The sequence below is a fragment of the Helicoverpa zea genome, chromosome 14 (genome assembly GCF_022581195.2).
Source record: "Helicoverpa zea isolate HzStark_Cry1AcR chromosome 14, ilHelZeax1.1, whole genome shotgun sequence".
Classification (NCBI taxonomy): domain Eukaryota; kingdom Metazoa; phylum Arthropoda; class Insecta; order Lepidoptera; family Noctuidae; genus Helicoverpa; species Helicoverpa zea.
In genome coordinates, this window is record NC_061465.1 from 7,745,677 (window position 1) to 7,768,738 (window position 23,062).

At 34.3% G+C, this 23,062-nt stretch overlaps 4 protein-coding genes across 5 annotated transcripts; 2 read left to right on the forward strand and 2 right to left on the reverse strand.

The window, feature by feature from the left end:
• Positions 1 to 11: 11 nt before the first annotated feature.
• LOC124636184 lies at positions 12 to 7,409 on the forward strand. The gene is made up of 5 exons (XM_047172126.1): positions 12 to 440; positions 1,164 to 1,306; positions 1,782 to 1,860; positions 3,285 to 3,494; positions 4,386 to 7,409. Exons 1-5 carry the CDS (start codon positions 147 to 149, stop codon positions 4,479 to 4,481), a joined length of 822 nt encoding a protein of 273 aa, XP_047028082.1. The 5' UTR covers positions 12 to 146; the 3' UTR covers positions 4,482 to 7,409.
• Positions 7,410 to 7,420: 11 nt separating this feature from the next.
• LOC124636656 lies at positions 7,421 to 13,131 on the reverse strand. Its single transcript, XM_047172818.1, has 9 exons — positions 12,877 to 13,131; positions 12,423 to 12,590; positions 12,024 to 12,141; positions 11,649 to 11,703; positions 10,445 to 10,475; positions 8,453 to 8,623; positions 8,031 to 8,148; positions 7,655 to 7,740; positions 7,421 to 7,509 (listed from the first exon to the last, which is right to left on the reverse strand). Exons 1-9 carry the CDS (start codon positions 12,928 to 12,930, stop codon positions 7,489 to 7,491), a joined length of 822 nt encoding a protein of 273 aa, XP_047028774.1. The 5' UTR covers positions 12,931 to 13,131; the 3' UTR covers positions 7,421 to 7,488.
• A 1,746-nt stretch (positions 13,132 to 14,877) lies between these two features.
• Positions 14,878 to 16,673, reverse strand: LOC124636335 (general odorant-binding protein 72-like). Of its 2 annotated transcripts, none has more exons than XM_047172389.1 (5): positions 16,381 to 16,673; positions 15,918 to 15,993; positions 15,722 to 15,810; positions 15,397 to 15,508; positions 14,878 to 15,018 (listed from the first exon to the last, which is right to left on the reverse strand). In XM_047172389.1, the coding sequence occupies exons 1-5, from the start codon at positions 16,432 to 16,434 to the stop codon at positions 14,930 to 14,932; spliced, it is 420 nt and encodes a 139-aa protein (XP_047028345.1). In that variant the 5' UTR covers positions 16,435 to 16,673; the 3' UTR covers positions 14,878 to 14,929. The 2 variants fall into 2 exon arrangements, with proteins under 2 accessions (XP_047028345.1, XP_047028347.1); XM_047172391.1 differs by lacking the exon at positions 16,381 to 16,673 and adding an exon at positions 16,216 to 16,360.
• On the forward strand, positions 14,981 to 23,048 carry LOC124636658. The gene is made up of 10 exons (XM_047172819.1): positions 14,981 to 17,633; positions 17,746 to 17,821; positions 17,939 to 18,027; positions 18,257 to 18,368; positions 20,392 to 20,468; positions 21,400 to 21,591; positions 21,708 to 21,783; positions 22,128 to 22,216; positions 22,469 to 22,580; positions 22,798 to 23,048. The coding sequence occupies exons 1-10, from the start codon at positions 17,457 to 17,459 to the stop codon at positions 22,884 to 22,886; spliced, it is 1,089 nt and encodes a 362-aa protein (XP_047028775.1). The 5' UTR covers positions 14,981 to 17,456; the 3' UTR covers positions 22,887 to 23,048.
• Positions 23,049 to 23,062: the final 14 nt, after the last annotated feature.

The window sequence follows — 23,062 nt, forward strand, 5'->3', positions numbered from 1 at the left end:
CATTCGACAGCCAGCTGTATTATCTTCATATTTTGTTGATTGTGATTGGGTAATAAATATATCGTCGTAATTCGTACACAAAGAGTGAAATGAAATAGTCTACACGGAAAGTTTTACGTTTTAAGTGAATAATTTCCATTATAACCATGGGCTTGTTACATATTTTTAGTTTTGTGGTGATTTATTTGACTTGCTCATCATCTTTCACAAAAGCAGACACTTGTGTACAGAAGACCCCGTGTTCGTGTGTCTTTTCAAATGGCACCGGAATTGACCTCACGCCCGCAGTTTCAGCGGAGTTTTATACAGCGGATGTATTTGCAGTCAGGATGAATGGTTCGCAGTATGAAATGAGTACCTATTTCTATCATCCTTGTTACGATGTTAGCATGAACGTCAGCCAAGTTGGGCCTCAAAATACCTGCACATCACCTTTGTCGGTAAGTTTCAGTTTCGGTAATGATACTACCTACTATTGTCTTTGACTGTGTTGTGTGTTTATTAAAAGGGTAAACCTAGCTTTATTGCATTTGTCTACTTTAAATGTAGACACCCACATCAATAAATTTCGGCATGGGCCTCATTCTGTACGTTACCTATTATCAAAACGTGTTTACACAGAGACATTGACGAAACCAGTTTTACCATAAAAAATGCGTAATCAATACATAATCTTATTTTAATGAAGCCAAATGTTTCAACATGGTATGCTGCTTAGTTTTTAGATAGTTTGTTTTAAATTATAATCCCTCATTATTTATGTATTGGATATTTTACAATATCCTGGCTGCAACATTTTTATCTATTATATTATACAATCTATTTTGTAAAGACATTCTTTATTTCAACATAATACAGGAAGTATAATTTTGTTGAATATCTTGAATTGGTATTTGTAAGCAATTGACACTTTTAACAGTTGTAAAAGTAAAACTTTCAGCTAGCTATCTATACACATTATGTGTAGTCTCAAGTAGAATAAAATTAGATGATTGGATAAAAATGGTAGGATCTAGCATTCTAAAAAGGTTGAAACTAGAGACCTTTACAATATTCTCAATGTGAACCTTGTATGTATGATATATAAAAGGAAAACTATCAACAACCAGAATTAATAATCATATTTCAAATCAACATATTACCAAAAATATGTTATATTGCAGATCTGTCGCCATGTATACACAATGAGTTTGTTAGCAAACAAGACGTATACACTTGATGATGGTGCATACAACTTCATGGGCAGGACTAATATATCAAATTTCTCTGATCAAGGAAACTCTATTATATATCCGAATGGTCCATCGTAAGTACACTTCAGTTCATTACATATTCATTAAAGAAAAACCTATGTATATGCTTTATGCAATTATGACAGCGATGAATACCATATTTATTAGTTTTAAGTTTATTTCTTTTTTATGTAAATGTACATTTAGTTTGGGTTAAACGAATGCACTTAATAACTAATGTTTATAATATAAAAAACTTCAGTAAATAATGCAATTGATATGACTAATATTTAAGCAAAAGCCAGGGAGTATTACAATATCTAAGAACCTATGTATTACTACATCCAAGTACTTATTCAAGGAGCCCCATAAAGACAGATAAAGTTGTAGGTGAATTGGAGAGCATTCTTATCTAATTCTACTGGTTTTCAGATAAAAAGAACAGTGTTTCACTGTTTGCTATTACTTATAATGGGTGCAAAATATTATGTACTGTCTGTATGCTCAATAAGGGTGTTTTCATAAAATAATTATTTTTTGTAATTACAGTGAAACGATAGTACTATTGCAGTGTGCCGAGACAGACAACAGGTTACAAGTGTATTCGTTAACGGAACCAGATAAAATTGTAAGTCGTTTTTGTTTGCTCATTATAATTAAGTAATTATACTCATTAAAAACATGTGGTTTGACAAGGTCACTTGAAATGTCCAATTAGTAGCAAGTATTTTGTAAATTTTGGCATATTTATGTATCCATCATTTCTTTTTACTACTGTTTTGTATTAGCAAGTAAAAGGTTAATTAACAGCAGGACACTTTAGGGATCATCAAAAATTTTAAAATTCCAGTCAACCAATGATTTTCAGTTAGCATTTAATATCGTAAACCGTACAGTTTCATGTAAAATAGTAGTGAATACTAATGGTACACAGGGCCGCCTTTAAACTATTTGAGGCCCTGGGCACATTAGGATCATGGGGCCCCTATGACCTTGAGAAAACACTATTTAGTTATAATAAAGAAATCATAAGTTCTGTTTGGACTGCCTCGTTGGTCTAGTGGTCGCAAGCGCAGCTGCTGTGCTCGAGGTCTCGGGTTCGATTCCCGGGTCGGGCCGAAATCGCTTTGTGGGTTTTCTTAAACTATCACAAAGCAGCCCGAAGTCTGGAAGTTGGTGATTGATTCACCTGTGCATCGGAGGGCACGTAAATGTCGGTCCTGCGCCTGATCTCTTTCCGGTCGTGTCGGATTGCCGTCCCATCGGGTTATGAGAGTGAAGGAATAGGGAGTTACACCTTTGTCTGCGCAAATGCTCGTGCACTATAATATGTCCTGCGCAGCTGGCTGATCTCCTTAAGTGAGAACAGCCGCCGTGGCCGAAATCGGCCGGGGACGCCATTATAAAGAAAATAGACTTTTGTAGAGAATTTTTTATATATCCTGTTTTTTATAGGTTCTAAATTTATTTTTATTTAGTTTCTAAATTTATTTTTATTTAGTTTCTAAAACTAAATATAAATAAATTTAGAACCTATAGAACCTAAAAAATTATCTACAAAAGTAACTCGCTTAGCATAAAATCCTTAGATTAACTCTATGTTCATTGCAAAGGTACCCTTCTAGATTTAAGATGAGCAAAATCGTTAATCACTTCTTCAAAATCTGCATTTAATAGTTTGATCTTTTTGACGGATGTCAAATCTGAAATCGATGTAACTTTGGAACAACGAACAATATATTCTTATTAACCGACTTTCCAAAAAAGAGGAGGTTCTCAATTCGGCCAAAAACAAAAGTACCTAAAGTAAAGTAGTAAGTGTTAAAGACTCAAGCTTTTTCCAAAGGTCTTAAGTGGTTTTTATTGCTTCAAAGTAACATTTAATTAGAAAAACTGAAAACAATGGTCTATTAACCCACCCAATGTTTTTATGTCCAGTGCAATAAAATTGATTGATGAATGAATTAATTTATGCCATCGGTAGTTGCAGCCGGCAGCTAGAACTCAACACGTACCTTAATATATCTTTAATCATGTTTCATGTCTTTTTAGGTTCTAGCGTTCTATTCAAGAGATGCTTGTCTGAAACAAATCGAAGTAGCAGGAAGGTCATTTGGATCCACACTCTTGATCATATTCTTTTCGTTTGTCGTCTTCTATCTGGTTCTTGGAATCTGCACTAAGAAGTTCCTGATGGGAGCAACAGGCGTTGAAGTTATACCCAATCTTGCTTTCTGGTCGGAGTTGCCCAACCTTGTCAAAGTAAGTGCCGTCCTAAAAAGAAAAACTTATTTGCTATTTTGTATTTTATGGTACCAAAAAAACATACACTAGAAATGTTCATTTAAATGCAAAACAACTTTTTTTTTGTATTCGCTGTAGGTGCAGGGTAAGGGAGTGGCAGACTCTTAACACCTAACTATTATAAAACGTGGTTTTAATAAAGTACTAGCTTTTGTACCAGGTTTAAATCACCGACCCGAACAAAGTTAGTGGACTAAGGCGAGTACTTCTTAAAACCACGTTTTATAATAAGGTGCTTAGTAATTAAAACCCACCATGTTCCTTCTTAAGTCCTTTATGTACCAGGGCCGCGTAACTCTTTCGAAGAATCCCGCACCCCGGTAGGTTTTTACCCTAGTGGCCCAGTGGGGCTTCAGTGGGGGAAATACAAACTTACTACTTTATCAACAAATCTGCGGTTTATGTATGTGTGTAGTGGACAATGAGAGCATTAGTAATGCGGCTAGCAATAAAACTAAAAGTAATGGTTGATTATTGCATTGTCTTAAAATAGATTGTTTACACGTGGCTAAATTGCGCCTGAGTGAATGCATGCAAAATAATACGAGAGCAACGAAGACACATTATGCATTCTATAATTCTATTCTATTTATTTAAATCCACACTTTTTGGTTCCTGTTTCTATTATAATTATGTAATTATTAAAAGAATTTTGTTTATTTGGTATAGTTAGCAGATTATGTTCTTTTTATCAGACCCGGAAATTACACATGTATTATTTATTTATTTAAACAAGAACCCCCAAAAAATTGTGCACTAAAGGTTAAAATAGAAGGCATCTATAGAAATAAAAAATGTAGTTTTTCTTAAAAACATTTTTGGTAAATCCTTTTTATTACTTAATTCCAGGATGGTTGGGTATTCATGTGCAACGGCTGCAAGTTGCCCGCGAGAGGCGCCGGCCCCACCGTGTCACCCGACCCCAACAGCTACGACAGCATTTAACATCAGGGAGACGAAGACCTCTCCGAAGGTTACCTCGTCTTTGTGGAATAGACAATCTGACTGTGTTCTTCATTTAAATATTTTTTTTTCTTTACGGTCAGCTGTAGTCACATCTACGTGTGCATAGACTAAGATGTTACCTCCTTTCAAATTAAAACTCGAATGATATTTATTTCACTTTTTTTTATTCAGCGCAAATGTTATTATAGCTGACTGTAGTGTGACTGTTTAGCAATTCAGTCATTATTTTAAACAGACAATTCAAGCGAATTTTTAAGAACTTTGTGTAGTAATTATATTAAAATATAATATTTCTGAAATTAGACGTGCAATACTATATCGGAATAATCTCCATATGAATCATAATAATCTTACATATATTTCCATAATAAATGCATAATAAGGCTTTTGTGAACACATATTTGTAGTAGTGATGCATTGTTAAATGTAGAATATTTTAAGTAAATCGTGTTTTACTTGAAAATATGTGCACATCGATATATATTTTTAAGAGGCAGTTGTGGTTGGTTCAAGTACTGCAGGCCTATTTATTGTAATGGATGTTGATGACTTGTTATTTAAATATATTTTTTATATCTGCATTGGCATGGAGCTAGTGACGAGTATGATACTTGCCATACAATATGTGCTGCTATTGATAATTGTTTTCAGTATATTTATATAAAATAATTTAATTTTATCCTATGATTTAGTATAGAATCTCTTCCAACATTAAACAAAAATCTTCCATATTATTTTTTCTGACATTTTAAGTATTTCGATTGTGCCAATTTAGTCCAAATTTAGTTTAATTTTATGTATACTTTCAAATCATATACAATATTATGATAAGCGCAGGTAATATTATCTACCGTTTCACGTGTATTTTTGGCTGCGTGGCATCTTGCCGAATTCTTGCTTTTTATACAACTTTACACCTGATAAATATACATAATACAAAAATAATTAAAGTAGCTAAATAAATGTAGCCTCTGCGCTGATCGGCAATGTATCTACGCAGCATATTTTCCTATGTATATTATGCAAAAGTATATCTAATTACTGTAACATTTCGATACTGACTTTTCGAATCTCCAAAATATATTTCGACCAAAAATATAATATTTTCATACTTCTCTTACTCTTTCTAATATTTTATTTTATTAAATATTATATTGATAATGTAGCTATATAATATATCATCATTTGTATTGTCACTAACTGAATAAAATCTTAGTTTATATTTCTATACGGAATCCGAATAAATGATATTAAGAACTCAGATGTGAATCTTCGAGACTATAGTTTGTATTCATGATAATCACCAATTACCTGTTGCACAAATGTATTATCTACTTACATAATATAACAATACACAACAAATATGTAATCAAATGTATTGCTGGAACTGTTTGTAATCATTTAAATAAGATGTTTAGGGCTGAAACAAACTTGCTACATTTAGCTTACCTACGATTGTTGCTTTATGCGACTTGGCTCGTCAATAGCGATCAATATCGAATATCAAACTTGAATAAACTGGAATAAACTCGAATAAACGTGAATAAACCCGAATAAACGTGAATAAACTCGAATATACGATTAGCAATCGTCACCGCTAAAAGTAGTTAGTCTGCTTCAGCCCTGGAGTGAATGAATGCATAATTATAAGCACTAGTCATTGTTAGTTTCACTACGCACTATTATACACAACGCTTGTTAAGTTTTTCACTATCACTGTAATAAAAATCAACGCATGCTGTGTACCATTTCATAAATATATAATTCAACTCAAAATCATAGGTTTGTATAGAATGCAGTTGTAAATTTCATAATAAAAATGTAACCTCTATTTGTAAATCAGCTAGCTATACAATATACAACTGGTGTTTTAATGTCTAATGTTATAATATAAATATTAGCTAATGTATTAATTAGTATACTCGGTCATAATCAAGTTCCGTAACTCTGTTATCACATTACATATCTTACAGTTTAACTCCCAGAATTTTTAAAATACATTGAATTTGTTTGAAATAAGTATATTTCCAAAAGTATCAAGATTATCTTGAAATATTCTAGCTACTAAAAAAAGACTTTGTTATGACATTATGTTCAAACACGAGCATTGAATTTGAACATCTGAATAAGGATAGTTATTGGCTTTATCTATGTCAGTCTAGTAATGAATCGGTGAATCTCTGGAATGCCTTACTGGTTAGGATAAAAATAATATAATAATGATGTACGGCTACATAGGAAGAGGTATGAACAAACTATATAATTGGAATAGGACAATTAATCATAAAATTAAGAACTACGCGTATCATAGCGTGCGGTTGTCTTATTTCAATGTTTTCAAAATTACAAAGACAAAGTAATCTTTTAGTGTCAAGATTTCGTAAATAAGGTTAGGAACGTGATTATCGAATTTTCAAAAACGAAGAAAAGATTGGGATCATCTCGAATGTAGTATAGAAATTGTAAATTCATATAAATTGTAGATTTTACAAGCGATTAGGGTTTGGACAGGATTTTGAAGTGCTATTTACACCGATTTATTAAACAGAAAAAAAAAATGTTATTGAAGTTTGTCAGACCGAAGTGATTCAACTTTAAATCCACTGTTGTCGAAATGATTCCATTTTGTATGAATGTAATAATTAAATAATCCACTAATTTATTCGACAATAGTTTTGTGTCAGGTCTGATGAATCAAATAATTTTTGAACGGTTCTGACGTCTTAGAAAAATGTTATTCCTACTTTGTGTGTAGTTTTTCTTTATTTAGATCATGTGATATTCATAATATCTTAAGAACCGGGCATAATACGAATATAATAGATATTTTGTATTTAATATTTTAGAGTCCCCTGTTGTTTAAAATGTTTTCTAAGGTTAATGAATAAATAAAATTATTATTGCTCACTCTTGTAATTTTATTGTATATTTTTATTTTTAAGGTCTCTTATATTATTATGTGGAGCGTAATTAATACTAAGTCCAGTTACGGCAGTTCGATACCCATCTGTAACAAAATAGTTAATATTTATTTTCGACACTTACATTACTTACGTACACAGATGTAAATATGTATATCGCTTGCTACCTAATACATCTTTATTATAAAAAAATACATATATGCAAGTAGTTGTGTATATTATAGTAGATACCTTAGCAGCGGTTTCTGTCAAGCATTTAAATATAAACATGGATCGGTCACAGCCTTTATCACCATCGGTAACAGCTTGATCGTTCACTGAAACAAATATGTAACAATATTACAATGTTCTATAATATATTCTTAAATATTCTATTCAGGTTTTGGGACGTAAGGGTGCATAGAAAAAGAAAACCGGGTCTGCTTAGAGCTTATTGACGGTGCCTGATGCATTCTAACAACTGTTAGGTACATTTGCTTCACGTATAGCTTCAATCTGCTTGCTTTTTGTCACTATTGCCAGAATGGTCCATACGCGATAGCTGGTAAATAGGCGCACGCTAACAGCATTAGTTCTGTAAATAGCTGAGTAGAAAGTTGATGGTTACCATTCTTGCAGGATTCCAAAAGTTTCTTGGAACTCTCCAGCTTTTCCTTATTGTCTGCGTAGTCCTTTTCCATCATTGATATCGTAGTTGCTGCGTCATACATACCCTTGCTGTCCATCTATAATAGCAAATACATAAGGCATGAAATAAATATACCTACCTTCTGAAAAAAATAGGGATAAATGGAGCGATAAAAAAACAAAAGGCCTGATGCTGCTGAATTATATCTGGATTTAAATTCTTACAGATGTTTCTTGCGGTTTCACGCACGTCAGTAGGAATTACTTTCCGTTTCTAGCCTGAAACAGCCAGTTGAAATGTAGCAGTCTATTGCTGAAACCGACCGTTGTAATATTGGTGCAGTAGTTTTTGAATTTATTTTTACATACTATAATATCGTTAAATAAATTGATTAAACTTACCATACCAGTTTTCTTGAAAATGCAAGCAACCATACATTTTGCGTTAGGAGAGTCGGGTAATTTGTTTTCTTTCAACATCATCATTTCTTCAGCAGTTATGGGATGTTCGCTGTTGCACGCCGCGCCTTCTCGAAAGAACCATTCTTTGATTTCGGAGTCCGTTCTGCCAGCCTTCAAGAACAATTAAAGCTAGTTCGATATTTGTGTCTACCTGCCTACCTATGTTTTTTTATAATAAAGGGTTTGTAAACTTACATGAGTTCCATAAAATTCGATGAAATAAAAACATAATAGAAAACGGTAAAGCATTTTCAGTAAGCTGCTGTAGGTCACACACTGTTCCCAAAAACATAGGTTCTCTTTTTATAATAGGCTAGAATCATTATGTATAGATTACTATTATCCAAAATCTATTAAATTCGTAATTGAGATACCTATATGATAGTGGTTGCGTTTGTAGATAATTACCGAAGTGCCATTTCGTTCTACTATGGTCTGAATAGGTAATGATATCCTAATTACATAAAATGGGCAGATAATTAAGCGCCCTACAGAAAAAAAAAAACTATAGGTACTTGCTTGCCTACTAATATTATAAAGTTGAAGAGTTTGTTTGCTTATTTACGCTAATCTCAGATACCTATAAGTGCACCAACTTAAGACTATTTCTGAGCTAGATAGTCCACTTAAGGACGAAGGCTGATTTGTATCTGGGTGCTGGCAGTAGTACCCACGGGACGCGAGCAAAACCGCGGGAACCCAGCTAGTATATTATTTTTGATGTTTCAATATTTAATCTCAGACCATGTAAAAAAATATGCATTATAGGTAGGGCTGCCATCCGTCCGGGTTTCCCCGGATTTGTCCTCGTTTGGAGGCCGTCCGGGGGCCGTCCGGGCGGGGTTTCAAGAAGTGTCCGGGGAAAACCCGGACACTTTTCATGTAAGGAAGCACCTCATTGAATTTAAGTGTATGTTAATAGTAAATGGAATACAAATTAGGTATTATTTTGTTTAAAAAAAATCGTACCCGTTCGTCGAAAAAATGCGATTTACGCTAAATGTCCGAGTTTTTTTAATGCTTGTCCGGGTTTGGCGAAATTCGAGATGGCAGCCCTAATTATAGGTATGTAGGTATGTACCTACATGTGCTACGTTGAATAGCGACCACTTAACGTCTTTTGGGTTGAGTTGCCCGTAACTAGGTGGAGGATGTCAGATAAGCCGTCTATCCAGAATAATACCCTGTCCTCCTCCTAGCCGATTATCGGCTACGGCGGCTGTTCTCATGTAAGGAGATTAGCCAACTACGCAGGACATATTATAGTGCACGAGCATTTGCGCAGACACAGGTGCACTCACTATTCCTTAACTCTCATAGCCCGATGGGACGGTAATCCGACACGACCGAAGACCGAGAGATCAGGCGCAGGACCGACATTTACGTGCTCTCCGATGCACGGGTGTATCAATCACCAGCTTCCAGGCTCCGGGCTGCTTTGTGAAAGTCTTCTAAAACCTACAAAGCGATTTCGGCCAACCTAGGGAATTGAACCCGAGACCTCGTGCTCAGCAGCCACACTTGCGCCAGCTACACCAACGAGGCAGTTAACGAGGCAATACCCTAGTAGGTACCTACATACTAAACTACATCCAGTTAAGACTGGAAGCCAACCTGAACAAAGTTTGGAAGTCTAGGAAGGTGAATGTGGTAAGATTAGGGAATGAAAAAAAATAAAACGACTTATTTGGTAATTTTACAAATTATTTTATTTCTTACTTCTATGATTATTCTTAAAATTTATTCATGTGGAGCATTTTCTTTCCCTTGAAGTTAAGGCAGCTTAATACCCAACTGAAATTATGTAAAAAATAAATAAATAATCAATTATTCTTCAAGACTGCTCAGGACTTCTCCTCATGAAAAGCATAGGTACGTGTAATGTCTTAAATCACACGACAAAATAACTAAAATATTAATTTAGTTAGGTACCTTAGATGAAGAATCAATGATGCATTTAAACCAGTGATTCCCAAAGTGGTCCAGGTGGACCCCCAGGGGTCCACGGGAGACTTGCTGGGGGTCTACGTAGGCGTGAACAAAAAATGGGGGTCCATAAGATGTTAATGGGGGTCCACGAAAATTTAACTGCTTTTGATAGTAAAGAGCAAAAATGTAAGCATAGCAAGCTATCTAAGCAGATAATATTTTAATAAGGCAAGCGACTGTTACTTGTCCAAACTTGCGTATTCGATATTACGTACAATTTCGTGTACAGACTTGCAAAGCGCACAGTACGTGTACAGATTTAAAAGAAAACTTGATCAAATTCAAAGCAGACATTGCGTATTTGACAGATTTGTTTAAAAAAATTAATGATATTAACTTGCAGTTACAAGGGGACAGCCTGGATTTAATAAAAACAAAGGGGATAATTTTGGCTTTTCTTGGGAAATTGAAATTTATGAAGCAAAACATTAGTCGGCGCGAATTCTCTCAATTTCCAAACTTGTCGCAGGTAGAATATATTGATGAGGATATCCATACCTACAGTCAACATTTAAGTGCCCTGCATAAATCCATTTGATGAAACGGAAGCGGCCAATGTTGTATTACAAGAGGAGCTGCTCGAGCTAAGCACTAATGAGGAGCTGAAGGTGAAATTTAGAAAAGGCTACCCAACATTTTGGCTGCAAGCAGAAATACCCGAAAATATCCTGGACTGTGGTAAATCGCAAGGAAATTTTTAATAGCTTTTCCCTCGTCATACCTTGTCGAAAGGAGTTTTAGTGTCGTTACAAACCTCTTAACAAAAAAAGGAGCAAATTAAACATCACACAGCGGGGGGATTTGCGTTTATTGCTCACAAAAATAAAGCCAAACATTGATCGTTTGCTGACACTCCATCAGATACATCCTTCCCATTAATTAAAATTATGACCTGAACCTATATTACCTTAATATTTTTTTCTTGTAATTCTATTCTTTTAATAAATAAAGTGATATAAAATGTACCATTTTTCGTTTTTATTTTACATATCGGAATATAGGAACAGAACTCAGAAGTGACACAATTTTTATTTTTTGGCGACTTTAAGAATGTGGTAGAAATGTAGCAGCAGGGGGTCCACCGAAACCAGTAAAATTTTGAAAGTGGTCCACGAGATAAATAAGTTTGGGAACTACTGATTTAAACAGAAGTTTCGCTCGATCACAGCCTTTCTCCCCATCAGCAACTGCTTGTTCGTTTACTACAAAATATAATTAGGTACATAGGTATAATATGCCTGATAGAGGTACCAAGTTAAAAGTCAATAGACTAAATAGACCATTCTAGATTTGTTTATTTAGCATTTTACCTAAACAACAGGTACCTATAGAACGGAGAGAGAGGAATGGAAGAAATATACATAGCTATTGCGCCGACCCATAATGACTTAGGAACAGGACAGGAAGAAGGGACGATCGGGTGAGGAGACAAAATGATAAGGCCGTTGTCCGGCATTGGGACCAGTCAGGCTAGGAAAAATCTACTATAGGATATTTTCTAGTCTATGTTTCTGTATCTTACCACCCCTGCAGGCTTCCATGAGCTTCTTGGAGTTTGCCAGTTTTTCCGGGTTATCAGCGAAATCTTTTTCGGTCATTGCTATTGATTTATCCGGATCAAACATTCCTTTGCTGTCGATCTGCAACATAATATAAACAAAGCCCTTTTGAAAATGTCTATACCTAGGTGCTTGTTATAGAAAAAGTATGTTAGTTTCAATTTTAATCAATTCATAGTTTGCATAAGTAACATCCATAACACACACAACATTAACACAACCACTTAGGTTCGTTTTACACGTGTATTGAGGTATACCTACTTACACTTATTTACGTCTTGAAAAAAACAGGTAAGTATTCTGCCGAAAAAATGTCGACATCAACACACACATAATTTATAAGTTCGTAAGTACCTACTTACCATACCAGTTTTCTTAAAAATACAAGCGATCAAACATTTAGCGTTCGTAGAATCAGGTAATTTGTTATCTTTCAGCATCATCATCTCATCCGGTGTTATAGGAAAGTCTTTATTGCAAGCGACGCCTTCGCGGAACAGCCATTCTTTAATTTCGTGTTCGGTTCTTGCCTGATAAATAAATGACAACTATTAATTTTGCACTGTTATATAAGTGATTTACCTAATGAAATTGAGGCCTTTGACTGTAGTACATACAAAAATGTACAAAAGTGTCACAGTTTTACCAAATCAAATCACTTCTTTATGTTTACACAGGTATGAAAGTAAAGGTCTTATTTTTGAAATTATAAAAGTACATCGCCATATCTTTGCAATTACCTACGTAGACATATGTAACTTAGAGAACTAAATCTAGAAAGCAATTAGGTATCTGCGTGCCTAAATATGAACTTACATGAGCTCCATATAATCCAATAAAACACAGACACAACAAAAAACGGAAAATCATAGTTAGGTACGGAGTCGCTAAACGTTAGTTTATTTCCAAATTGTTGGATAAACCTTTTATACTGATACCCATGTTGGTCTAAACTCATTAAAAATAAATCACTGTGTGAAATAATTAATGTATTGAAATCCATTGGGATAGATGGATTTGATAGTTATCATTATTGTTAGTAACCAACGGTATGTAAAGTTTAATGTTCCTGCCACACCTATCAATTTATGAAGGCCTAGCCTAGAGGTTTCAGCTCCATCCAGGTTTGAGGTTGGTCTCGAATTTCAAAGTTGGTGCGTTGCTTATTCAGGCAGGAAATAAAACAGGTTAGATGGGAACTATCATTAAGCTAGCTTAATTCGATAGAGGACCTAGATTAATTAAAAAAAATACGTGTGGCACTCGGGGACTGCCGCGGTAAAGCTATTGCATAGCATTCTGTATCAACTTATGCAATTATAATTATTTATTTTTTATTTTTATTTTTATGCAATACAATAATAAATGCACTTTGTTCATTCATATTCAAAACACTTTATACACAAATTTTACAAGTACAGCCGTTCACTGTTGTAGATAAATACTTATACACCTATATACTTTCTCACAAACAGCTGATTATTTATTCGTCCGATTTCGGAGCAGCTCGTCTCGATTCGGGCGAGTTCCGTAAAGTCGTACAATACGTCTAATCGCACGACACACAGCGCCGTGTCGAAGACTGCCGAACTAACATGACGTTAGACGATGCACGGCCTTCAAGCCACACCTCCGTGCCCGTCGGAGTGGGGAGCGTGAGGTTTTTTCGTTACGGAATTTCTGGATTTGGTCCCCGCGCTCAAGGCCTGCGATAGAAGCTATGCAATAGCTTAATAAAGACGATTGTTGTGAGGATGGTGAGCTGGTGACACCATTTCCGGTGGCGGTCTGGTGTTCAATAGGTAAAAGAAAATTATAAACCCATTAAGTCCCCAGAATTAATTATAACTTCAGCTATATATTTTGTGTAATTATGGTTACTTAATTAGTGTTACGTATAATCTGCACTATACATAGATGTGGGTACCTATTTCCGTAACATTAGTCACGATCCGTTTGCTCGTAATTATGCCTATTGCTATCTGAAACTTCCTCTAGCATCCGATAAATATCGCTGCTGGCTATGTATTGACGTCAATACAATGTTACATGCATTGATGTTTACAGTTTATATCGGTGAATATATTATACTTCTCTATGTATGTTTCTTTATTGTTAATATTTTGAATTCCAGAAGCATATGCTACTACGAGCCTAAGCGCGTTCTGCTTCTAAAAGTCATATTGTCAAACAAGACGAACTTACAAAAATAGCATAACTATTTAACTAGTTCTTAGGTAGAGTTGTCAGTAAAATGGCTCCACAAAATAAAATATGAAAAAAAGGTAAATAAATATAATATGGAATAGTCAACTATAGGAAAAGGGGGCAAGGTGTTACAAACTATTTTAGTACAAGAAAAAATAAGTGCGTTTTGTGATGTGGAGTTACGCTTGTATCGACAGCTTTCAGCTATATTGAACTCATTTATTTTTATTTTCACCATTATGGGAACATAGACGTACTTACCTACCAACATTTCCATATTTCATTGATACAACACGTACATAATTGAAACAAGACGTAACACAATCTTCTAAGAGCAGCTCTAAGAAACGCATGTACCTTCATAAATAAGTGTTGGAAAAATTGCAAGTTAACAGGCCATTATCTACAAATTGATGGTCGTCTCTCATGTTAGACGGAAGTAGGTAATACCCGTCGACCAAGTGCCTACAACGCTGTGTATTTTTTTCTTTGTTGTAATGTTGTAATTAGACAGCAATGAAACGATCACAGGTGATACGAACAAATTGATAGTTGTGACTTTGTTGTACATACTCGTGTCAATACGCAAGAAAAATAAATGAACAAACATTCATTCTTTACTTTTAATTAAATAACAAATCTTAAAATAGCTGTTAATTCTTCAAGGGAAGTAAAATATTCCAGGATTCTGAGTGTAGATACATTTGGTAATATGAAATGAGGCGTCGCAAATATCCTTGTAGGCATCCGCTGAAAAAAAAAATTAGTCATTAACTTACACTATATTAGGGAAGTGGGAGGTTTCATAGGTACTCGAAATAATAGGCCCGCCCAAATGACTTCTGGTTGGTAATTTGTAGACAAATAATAAACGAGGTTTTTCATTAAAATGATGAACATTAGGTATGGCTTTATAATAGAACTTTTGTCAGTGGTTTTACCTGTTAAATGGGAACTACTACGCGCACCCAGATAAATAGTTACCTTACTTACTCGATACATTTTCCATTTAACTCTGAAATATTTTTTCAAATGGGGCTAGTAGTTCGTAAGATAAGCTCATTTAAGAAAGCTAACAAAGAAACCATTTAGCTTTACCTATAATATTAGTATGGATAAAAGTCTTACCAACTTTTCTGCAAGCTGTGATGGCCTCCTTAGCAGGCTCTTTTATATCATCGGGTAGTAATAAATCAGCTTGCTTTATAGCTGCTTCGTAATTTAATTTTCCGTTTTTTATCTGGTAAAAATGTTATTGTTTGTTTAAATCTGATCTTAAAAAGAATTGAGTTGTTCTTGAAAGTTCCTGAGTAGGTAAGACTGGTTCGCTTTAGTAGCGTGAATTTTAAACTGACTGATAATTGGCAGGGCTCATCACATTTGACTTTTATCACTTTGCTCCTACAATAACTATTCTGTAACACATGTTATACGAAAAAGAGGCAATACTAACCGTGTTAGCCATTTTCATGATGCAAGCCATGTAGCATTTAACTTCTTTGTCTTCGTTAAATACACCTTCGGCGATAGGGTCGATTTGTTCTTAAAAAGTAATATTTTGATCAATATTCGAATTTTAATCAATATAAAAATCGTTGATTGAAACAAGTTGACGTTTTTCTATTTAAACTAAACGAAAAATCTCTTACCATCGGCAACATTATTCTTTGGTTGACATGACTTCCTCATCATTTTTCCAGTGTTTCTGATTTGTTTCATTGTCATCTAAAATATTAAATGAGTATTATTTTTTTGAGTCTAAAAACGTCCACTGCTGGACAAAGGCCTTCCCCAAGCTGAGGGGATTTGCCCATACTCACAGCGCTGGGTATGTATATGTTGGTGAAAAATGTTTACCTAGTTGATAAAAATATTTGGCTTCATGTTGAAGCCTAGAAAGACCTTTTTATAAGAACATATTACATTTATTATTCTAACCTCCCCTACCTCCTTGCAATTCACCGACGTTGGGTTTATTCGCATTATTCGCTAAGCTATGTGTATGTCCCAATCACCAGGTTCCTTTTCTTAAATGGCCAAGTGCTATAAATCCATCTTAGATTTCCTTCCATTATGTTCTTTCTACATTACGATATAATACAAATTACTCACCGCTTCACACATTGCAACCAGTGTCAAGAACTTCACAATTTCAATGAGGAGCATATTCGTTATTTTAATTTTTAAGTGTCGTGTAGTGGTGTCATGGCCTCCAATTTAATGGAAACCTTGATCTTCAATAACACCTTTATATGAAGTTTGACGGGTGATGTGTTAATGATAACTTAACAGCTTTACACCTAATTAATGCAAGTGTCCATAATTTCAGCAAGATTCTTAGACAGTGTCATCAAAGTAGCTACAGCTTACAAACAATATGTACTTGTGTATAAGGGTTGAGAAACAGTCAAGTACCTAATACTTGGAACAGCCATGGACTTTCTAATGAACATGATGTGGTCTCTCTCCGGTCGTGCTTGATGCCTTATGCCGTCTCTTCGGACTATAGGCGCAAGGAACAGAGAGTGTACCTGTGTTTATGCGGATGCATGTGCACTATAATATGTTCTGCGCAGCTGGCTGATCTCCTTCGAGAACAGCCACCGTAGAAGAAATTCAGTTTGAACGCCATTGTTTTCGGGTGACTGACATGAAATTTTTTTGTGAGCAGATAATTAACAATCAAATTTTCTGGATCACAGGTTTAGTTTAGTTTAGGATTGGTTCCCGTCTCAAAACCGAACTTATACCTGAGTGATCTATTTTTCCTGGTCACCCTATTCACACAATAGCATTAGCACGTGTTAGTAATTGTTAATTGCTAGTTATAGGTTTCCTAGTTCTTGAACTACAATCTGAATTAAATGATCTGTAATGTGCCAAGATTACGGTTTTATCTGATCAAGCTTACAATGTTAAAATTATGAATACAGATTTTGACGAAGACATTAGTTCTTATCAAAATCTATGTGTCTTCATTTTTATGGAGCTGTTACACCTCCCAAAATAGAGTGAAATGGTGAAAATGATCAACTGTAAGTACATAAAAACCTGGTTTATATACAAAATATAAGAAAGAAATAAGAAGAACCAGGAAATAGACATTAAAATTAGCTAGCTTAAGGACATCATTAACGGACGTTTTAAAATGGGTTGACGTTCAAATAACGAGTTATTTTATTGTCTAAATGTTCTCTGTAATCAATCATTCATGTTTGCTAAGTAGGAAAAGCCTTCTTATAAATAGTTCTAAACGTTTTTTGCAATACTTTGCTGGAGTTGGTCTAATTATGTATACGCATAACTTTAGAACGGTATTTTGCATTTTGTGCATCTCTTGTTTTCTGTTTGGCTGCAGCAATGGGGTAAGTATTTTCTCCATTATCCAATTAAGCAATACTCATAAGTAAATTTGTTTTGTTTTTCCTGATATTTTAACAACATTCCCATAATTTACGGAAACCTTATAACTTGTAGATGACAAGACAGCAATTGAAAAATTCTGGCAAACTAATGAAAAAATCTTGCATGCCCAAAAACGATGTTACAGAAGGTGAGTACAGTAATATTGATAATTTCAGTATCAATAGCTTTTGTATCTTATAGAGTAAATAACAATTAGATGTTCCTTGACACAGATTAGATTATGTTAAAAAATATTCCATTGCAGAGGAGGTCGGTGACATTGAAAAGGGGAAGTTCATAGAGAGCCGTAACGTCATGTGCTATGTTGCCTGCATTTACACTATGACCCAAGTGGTATGTATCATCACCAAATATCAGCTCAGTCGATACGAATCTTATCATTATTACTCAGCTTCCATTTGGGATCAGCGTACCATGTTCTTTCTTCCATATTCTTCTATCTGCCGTCATCTAATAAATAACATTCTTTCTGGCCATAACGACTTTCACACAGACCATCAATCTTTGGACAAGCAGAACCATCATTTTTGTCGGGTAATACTAAGCAACTTTTTTTTAACAGGTGAAGAATAACAAGCTGAGTTACGAGGCAGTCATCAAGCAAGTGGACATGATGTTTCCAGCTGAGATGAGAGATGCTGTCAAAGCTGCCGCCACCAGCTGTAAAGATATCAGTAAGTCTATTGATCATTCTTTGAAACATTATATGGCTAGTTAAGAACAGAAGTGATCCAAGTAACATTTTTGACAAAATGGAGCTAAGTCGATTTTTGGAACTTTTGAGTATGAAGTGAGGTTGTGCAAAAGTAATCCAAGTGCTATTCAGTACTTTTTCAAACAAACTCTTTTATGTTACGTTTCTGTATTTCAACAAATATTGCTATTTTCTACAATTAAATCAATATTTTTATCAAAATTGCATTTACTAAAGAAAAACAGCTATGAAAGTTTGAGTTATGTTTATATCTATCAAATAACAAACATATTTTAAATCATGTGCTCAACATAATTATGATATTCATAAAAACGCATTTCTATGAATATCTCAACTTTTAAAAAATGCTACTTGGATTACTTCTGTTCTTACCTAGCCATATTTAACTCATAAAATTCGAAGTTCACAAAAAATGTGCGAAAAGTAGTAACAAATAGGCGACCGATTAACACTTGTAATCTTCTTTTTCTTCTTATCGAGTCAGCTGCATTCCTAGCGTTGTCAGAGTTTTCTCAAATGCGCCGGACAACCTCTGACTTGGACTGAATGTGGAATTTGTTATAAGACCTGTTTAAAAGGGCTTATTATTATGACCGTCGGGGCACTAGTTCTGATCATAACTCTACTCCACGTTATTAATATTCAATTGCAAACATTGTATACATTTCATTGTATATCTATATACTTATAATAAATCTGTAGAGAGGTCAATTCTGTACATTGAATGTATTAGGGGGAGATTAGTGATCGATACTGATGCCAAAAATGCAATCAGTAAAATCTTTGTCTGTCTGTCTGTCTGTCTGTATGTTCGTTATGGAAACGAAAACTACTTGACGGATTTCAATGAAACTTGGTATAATGATTCTTCGTACTCTTGGGCAGGTTATAGGATATAGATTTTCATCACGCTACGATCAATAGGAGCAGAGCAGTGAAGGTAAATGTTGGGAAAACGGGAGAAGTTACTCTATTTTTTATGCTTCCGTCGCGTGTGCAGCCTTAATGGTTAAAGCTACACACAAACAGTGTATGACGGAAATGCTCTCCTTAAAATTATGTAAAAAATATACCTTGACAGTATATGTCTATCTTTTATGGTTGGTTCACAATAACATGTTTAACTCTCGATAGCCTCTCTCAAAGAGAGGCGCGGACGAAGTCGCTGGCAGAAGCTAGTTTTATATACAACATATTTATGATATTACCTATTTATATACAATGTAGGTAATATCAGAAGGTCAAAGATAAATGTAGCCATTTACATAAATGACAGTCGTTATGTACTTGTGGTGCCGAATTATAGTTTATTCGGCAAAATTTACTGTTTAGTGTCAGGGCTCTTTAAAATCATTAGTATTTGGCATTTGATGACCATGAAGGAGAAGATGTTGAATTTAGAAACTTGAACTCTTGACTTGATACTTAGCTTTCAAAATCATTGATTATTTTACTAGTGTCTTTAACCAACCACGGGACTACAGAGTCCCGGATTTTTAGAAGGCGAACGTGGGGCCGAAGCCAACACGCTGAAGCCCTTTTGAGACAACTTTAATGAAATGGTGACACAAAACCGACGATTATCCCTGTATACACTATTGAAACGTACCCAAGGACAATCCCCGGTTCTGTGCTAAACTATTGCTAAATATGGAATAAAACTACTAGGGCTATTGGGATGGGATGCTAATGGACTGGGAATGGGGATACTAGTGTCTTTATTATTACTTACCTAGCCGCTGTAACCTGCATAAATGTTTTTTTTCTGGTAGTACCTGGTTAATGAAAGATGTGGAATGTAACCCTTCTTCACCGTTAAAAGAAATCATTTTTTGGATTTGAAATATGTAGTTTATACGTGTAGGTAGATACTTCCTGTTATATTAAATAAGTAGAGCATACTTGGTCCAGTAAATAAAAGCCCCCATAAGTAAGGAGATATATGTATATCCATACGTGATGTTCCTATTGTTTTGTTTCAGCAAAAAAATACAAAGATTTGTGCGAATCAGCATATTGGACCGCTAAATGCATGTATGATTACGATGCAGAAAATTTCGTGTTTCCTTGAACGTGCAAAGGTAATAAAGAATGTAATAATGTGCAGTAATGCAATGACTAGTTTTATTTCTAAGAATTTAAGCTCGTCCTTTTAAAAATTATCTATATTTCCTTAGAATTTAATAATCTGCCATTCGACATTTGTTTAATGTTTGCAATAAAGAGTTCCAGTGCAATATTTTATATAAAAATGACGCAAACTTCGGACTAGTTTTGTGTTCCTACAATATACATATGTAGGTACTTTTAGTCAGAACTATTTTTGTTTTTTTTTCTCACCGAAACGAATAAAGCAGAACATATTTATAAGTCTGTTGACTCATATATGGGTCTAAATCCTACTAATATTATAAATGTGAAAGTTTGTGAGAATGTATGGATGTTTGTTTGTTATTCTTTCACGCAAAAATGGCTGGACCGATTTGGTTGAAAATCCTGGATCAACACATAGGCTACACACAACGCAGGCGAAGCCACGAGCGGAAGCTAGTATTAGATAAAACAATGCTTTCATTCTGGATTCAAAACATTCTCAGCCTTACTTATAAACGTGAATTAAATATAAGTAATACTTAACGGCTGTTTAAGAAAATTCTTACTTATAAACGTTGATTAAGCATGTCTTAACTAACATTTAATTACTACTTAAGACTTTAAGTAGTGATTAGTTAAAATGTTGCTTAGAAGGTGATTAGAGATTTTATAAGTAAGGGGGGCAATCTTTATTTATGAGATAACCTTCATCTGTTCCGAATATGAGATTCACAATAACAGTGACAAAACAGGCAAATGTCCTCTCAAATGGGTACTCATAAAAATTATTGCTTACAACTGTTTAACTATAGAGGTATGTTTGTAACAAACCTCTATAAAACGACTTTACTATCAACGAACGTTTAGCTAATGTATGGTTATTTTGAACAAAATTAATGGTCTCCCAAGCTAAACATATGTTACATTTAAAGTTGTTTAACATAAATTCCAAGATTTTGATAAAATACGTTTCAGTTTTGCTCAGTTTGTGTGAGATACGTTGTGGTGTGACAAATCTGCAAAAAATGCAAATAAAGCAGTTGTTAGGGCTGCTTGTAATCGCAACGTGTGTTGGAATTGGTTATGGCGTAAGTATATCTAAATATTTATATTTTTTAGAATACCAAGAGATAAAAAATATATTTTTAACCTATTTATGGAAGTATGGTTTTCAAACATTATTAATTTCCACAATTAATTTCAGATGAGCCGAGCACAAGTAAAAAAGACGATGAGTCTAGTGAAAAATCAATGTATGCCGAAGAATTCTGTAACGGAAGGTACATAAGAATGTTAATAATCGAAAAATATGGTTTGATCGAATCTCTGAAGACAAGGAAATAATTAGGGCAACCCTTGACTTTACACAGCTGAATGAGAAATATAAAGCCTTACTACAAAAACTTAAACATCTGTTAAACACCTGTCTAAAAAAAGTTTGGCTGCAAAACGGACCTTATTTTAACGTCATAATCTGTCATTTTTAGACAAGTGTTCAACAGATGTTTAAAAGGTTTTGTGGTACGACGAATAATCTCTACGTTTTAATGAACATATTTTCGTGTTAAAACTTATCTAGAATCCTTATTTTATTAAATTCATAGAACAATATCCTTATTTCCAGACCAAGTTGGTAAAATAGAAGAAGGAGTATTCCTCGAAGATCGTAATGTCATGTGCTACGTTGCTTGTATCTACAAAAATCTTCAAGTGGTGAGTGGCTTAATATCAGCCTTTTTAAAACTCCTCAATTGAAACATTAATTACATGACTAGGTTTGCTTACAGTGTTATGTTCGTGGATGGACATAGGATGTTGTTTCTGATTATTTTGTCACAGTAGACAAATCCTTTTTTCTCTCCTTCTTGACTCAGAGTAAATCCGGCCACCAAAAATCATATTCTATAAATCTAATGAATGTGGACTATAAATGGGTTTTTCAAACCTCCAAAAACTTTGTTTCAGGTGAAAAATGACAAATTAGACATGAGTTTGATAACAAAACAGATCGATGCACTATATCCTCCAGAATTGAAGGAACCAGTGAAGAAAGCCGTTTCTTTGTGCATACATAGCCGTAAGTAAATAAAACAAATTATGTATCTTTAGCACGTTCTCATAGATTCGAAAAAAGGCGTGTTTTTTCTCCTTAACATTTTATCCTTTCTTATTATGAAGGTCCTTAACATTCAAATAATTGACGTAAAATTCCAGTCACTTTTGTCCATACAAGATGTTTGCATTTGTTTTTGTATGTATTCTTATTAGTAATATTGGTTTTCAATTGTTTTCAGAGGACAACTACAACGACCTATGCGAAAAAGTATTCCATGCTTCCAAATGTTTGTATGAAAAAGATCCAGCCAGCTTCATTTTTCCTTGACGTGTGTAGTTTACAGTACATTAAGCACAATAATGTATTTTCCATTTAATAAATTTTAATGTATAAATAATCTGTATTCATTCATTTTACTTCACTGTTACAGTAATCAAATGGTTGGTACATTCACATTAATTCGTATATAAACTCCTGTTCTAGCCTAAACAACCTATTGATTA

Coding starts and splice junctions, on each gene's coding strand:
- LOC124636335 (XM_047172389.1), bottom strand. CDS start 16,434: ATGCTCCTCATTGAAATTGTGAAGTTCTTGACACTGGTTGCAATGTGT. Junction 15,994..16,380: donor TGGTTGCAATGTGTGAAGCG/GTGAGTAATTTG, acceptor TTAATATTTTAG/ATGACAATGAAACAAATCAG. Junction 15,811..15,917: donor AAAGAATAATGTTGCCGATG/GTAAGAGATTTT, acceptor TTACTTTTTAAG/AACAAATCGACCCTATCGCC.
- LOC124636658 (XM_047172819.1), top strand. CDS start 17,457: ATGTTCTCTGTAATCAATCATTCATGTTTGCTAAGTAGGAAAAGCCTT. Junction 18,028..18,256: donor TTTACACTATGACCCAAGTG/GTATGTATCATC, acceptor TTTTTTTAACAG/GTGAAGAATAACAAGCTGAG. Junction 21,784..22,127: donor GAAGAATTCTGTAACGGAAG/GTACATAAGAAT, acceptor CCTTATTTCCAG/ACCAAGTTGGTAAAATAGAA.
- LOC124636184 (XM_047172126.1), top strand. CDS start 147: ATGGGCTTGTTACATATTTTTAGTTTTGTGGTGATTTATTTGACTTGC. Junction 1,307..1,781: donor ATATATCCGAATGGTCCATC/GTAAGTACACTT, acceptor TTGTAATTACAG/TGAAACGATAGTACTATTGC. Junction 1,861..3,284: donor TAACGGAACCAGATAAAATT/GTAAGTCGTTTT, acceptor ATGTCTTTTTAG/GTTCTAGCGTTCTATTCAAG.
- LOC124636656 (XM_047172818.1), bottom strand. CDS start 12,930: ATGATTTTCCGTTTTTTGTTGTGTCTGTGTTTTATTGGATTATATGGA. Junction 12,142..12,422: donor TTTTTAAGAAAACTGGTATG/GTAAGTAGGTAC, acceptor ATTATGTTGCAG/ATCGACAGCAAAGGAATGTT. Junction 8,149..8,452: donor TTTTCAAGAAAACTGGTATG/GTAAGTTTAATC, acceptor TTGCTATTATAG/ATGGACAGCAAGGGTATGTA.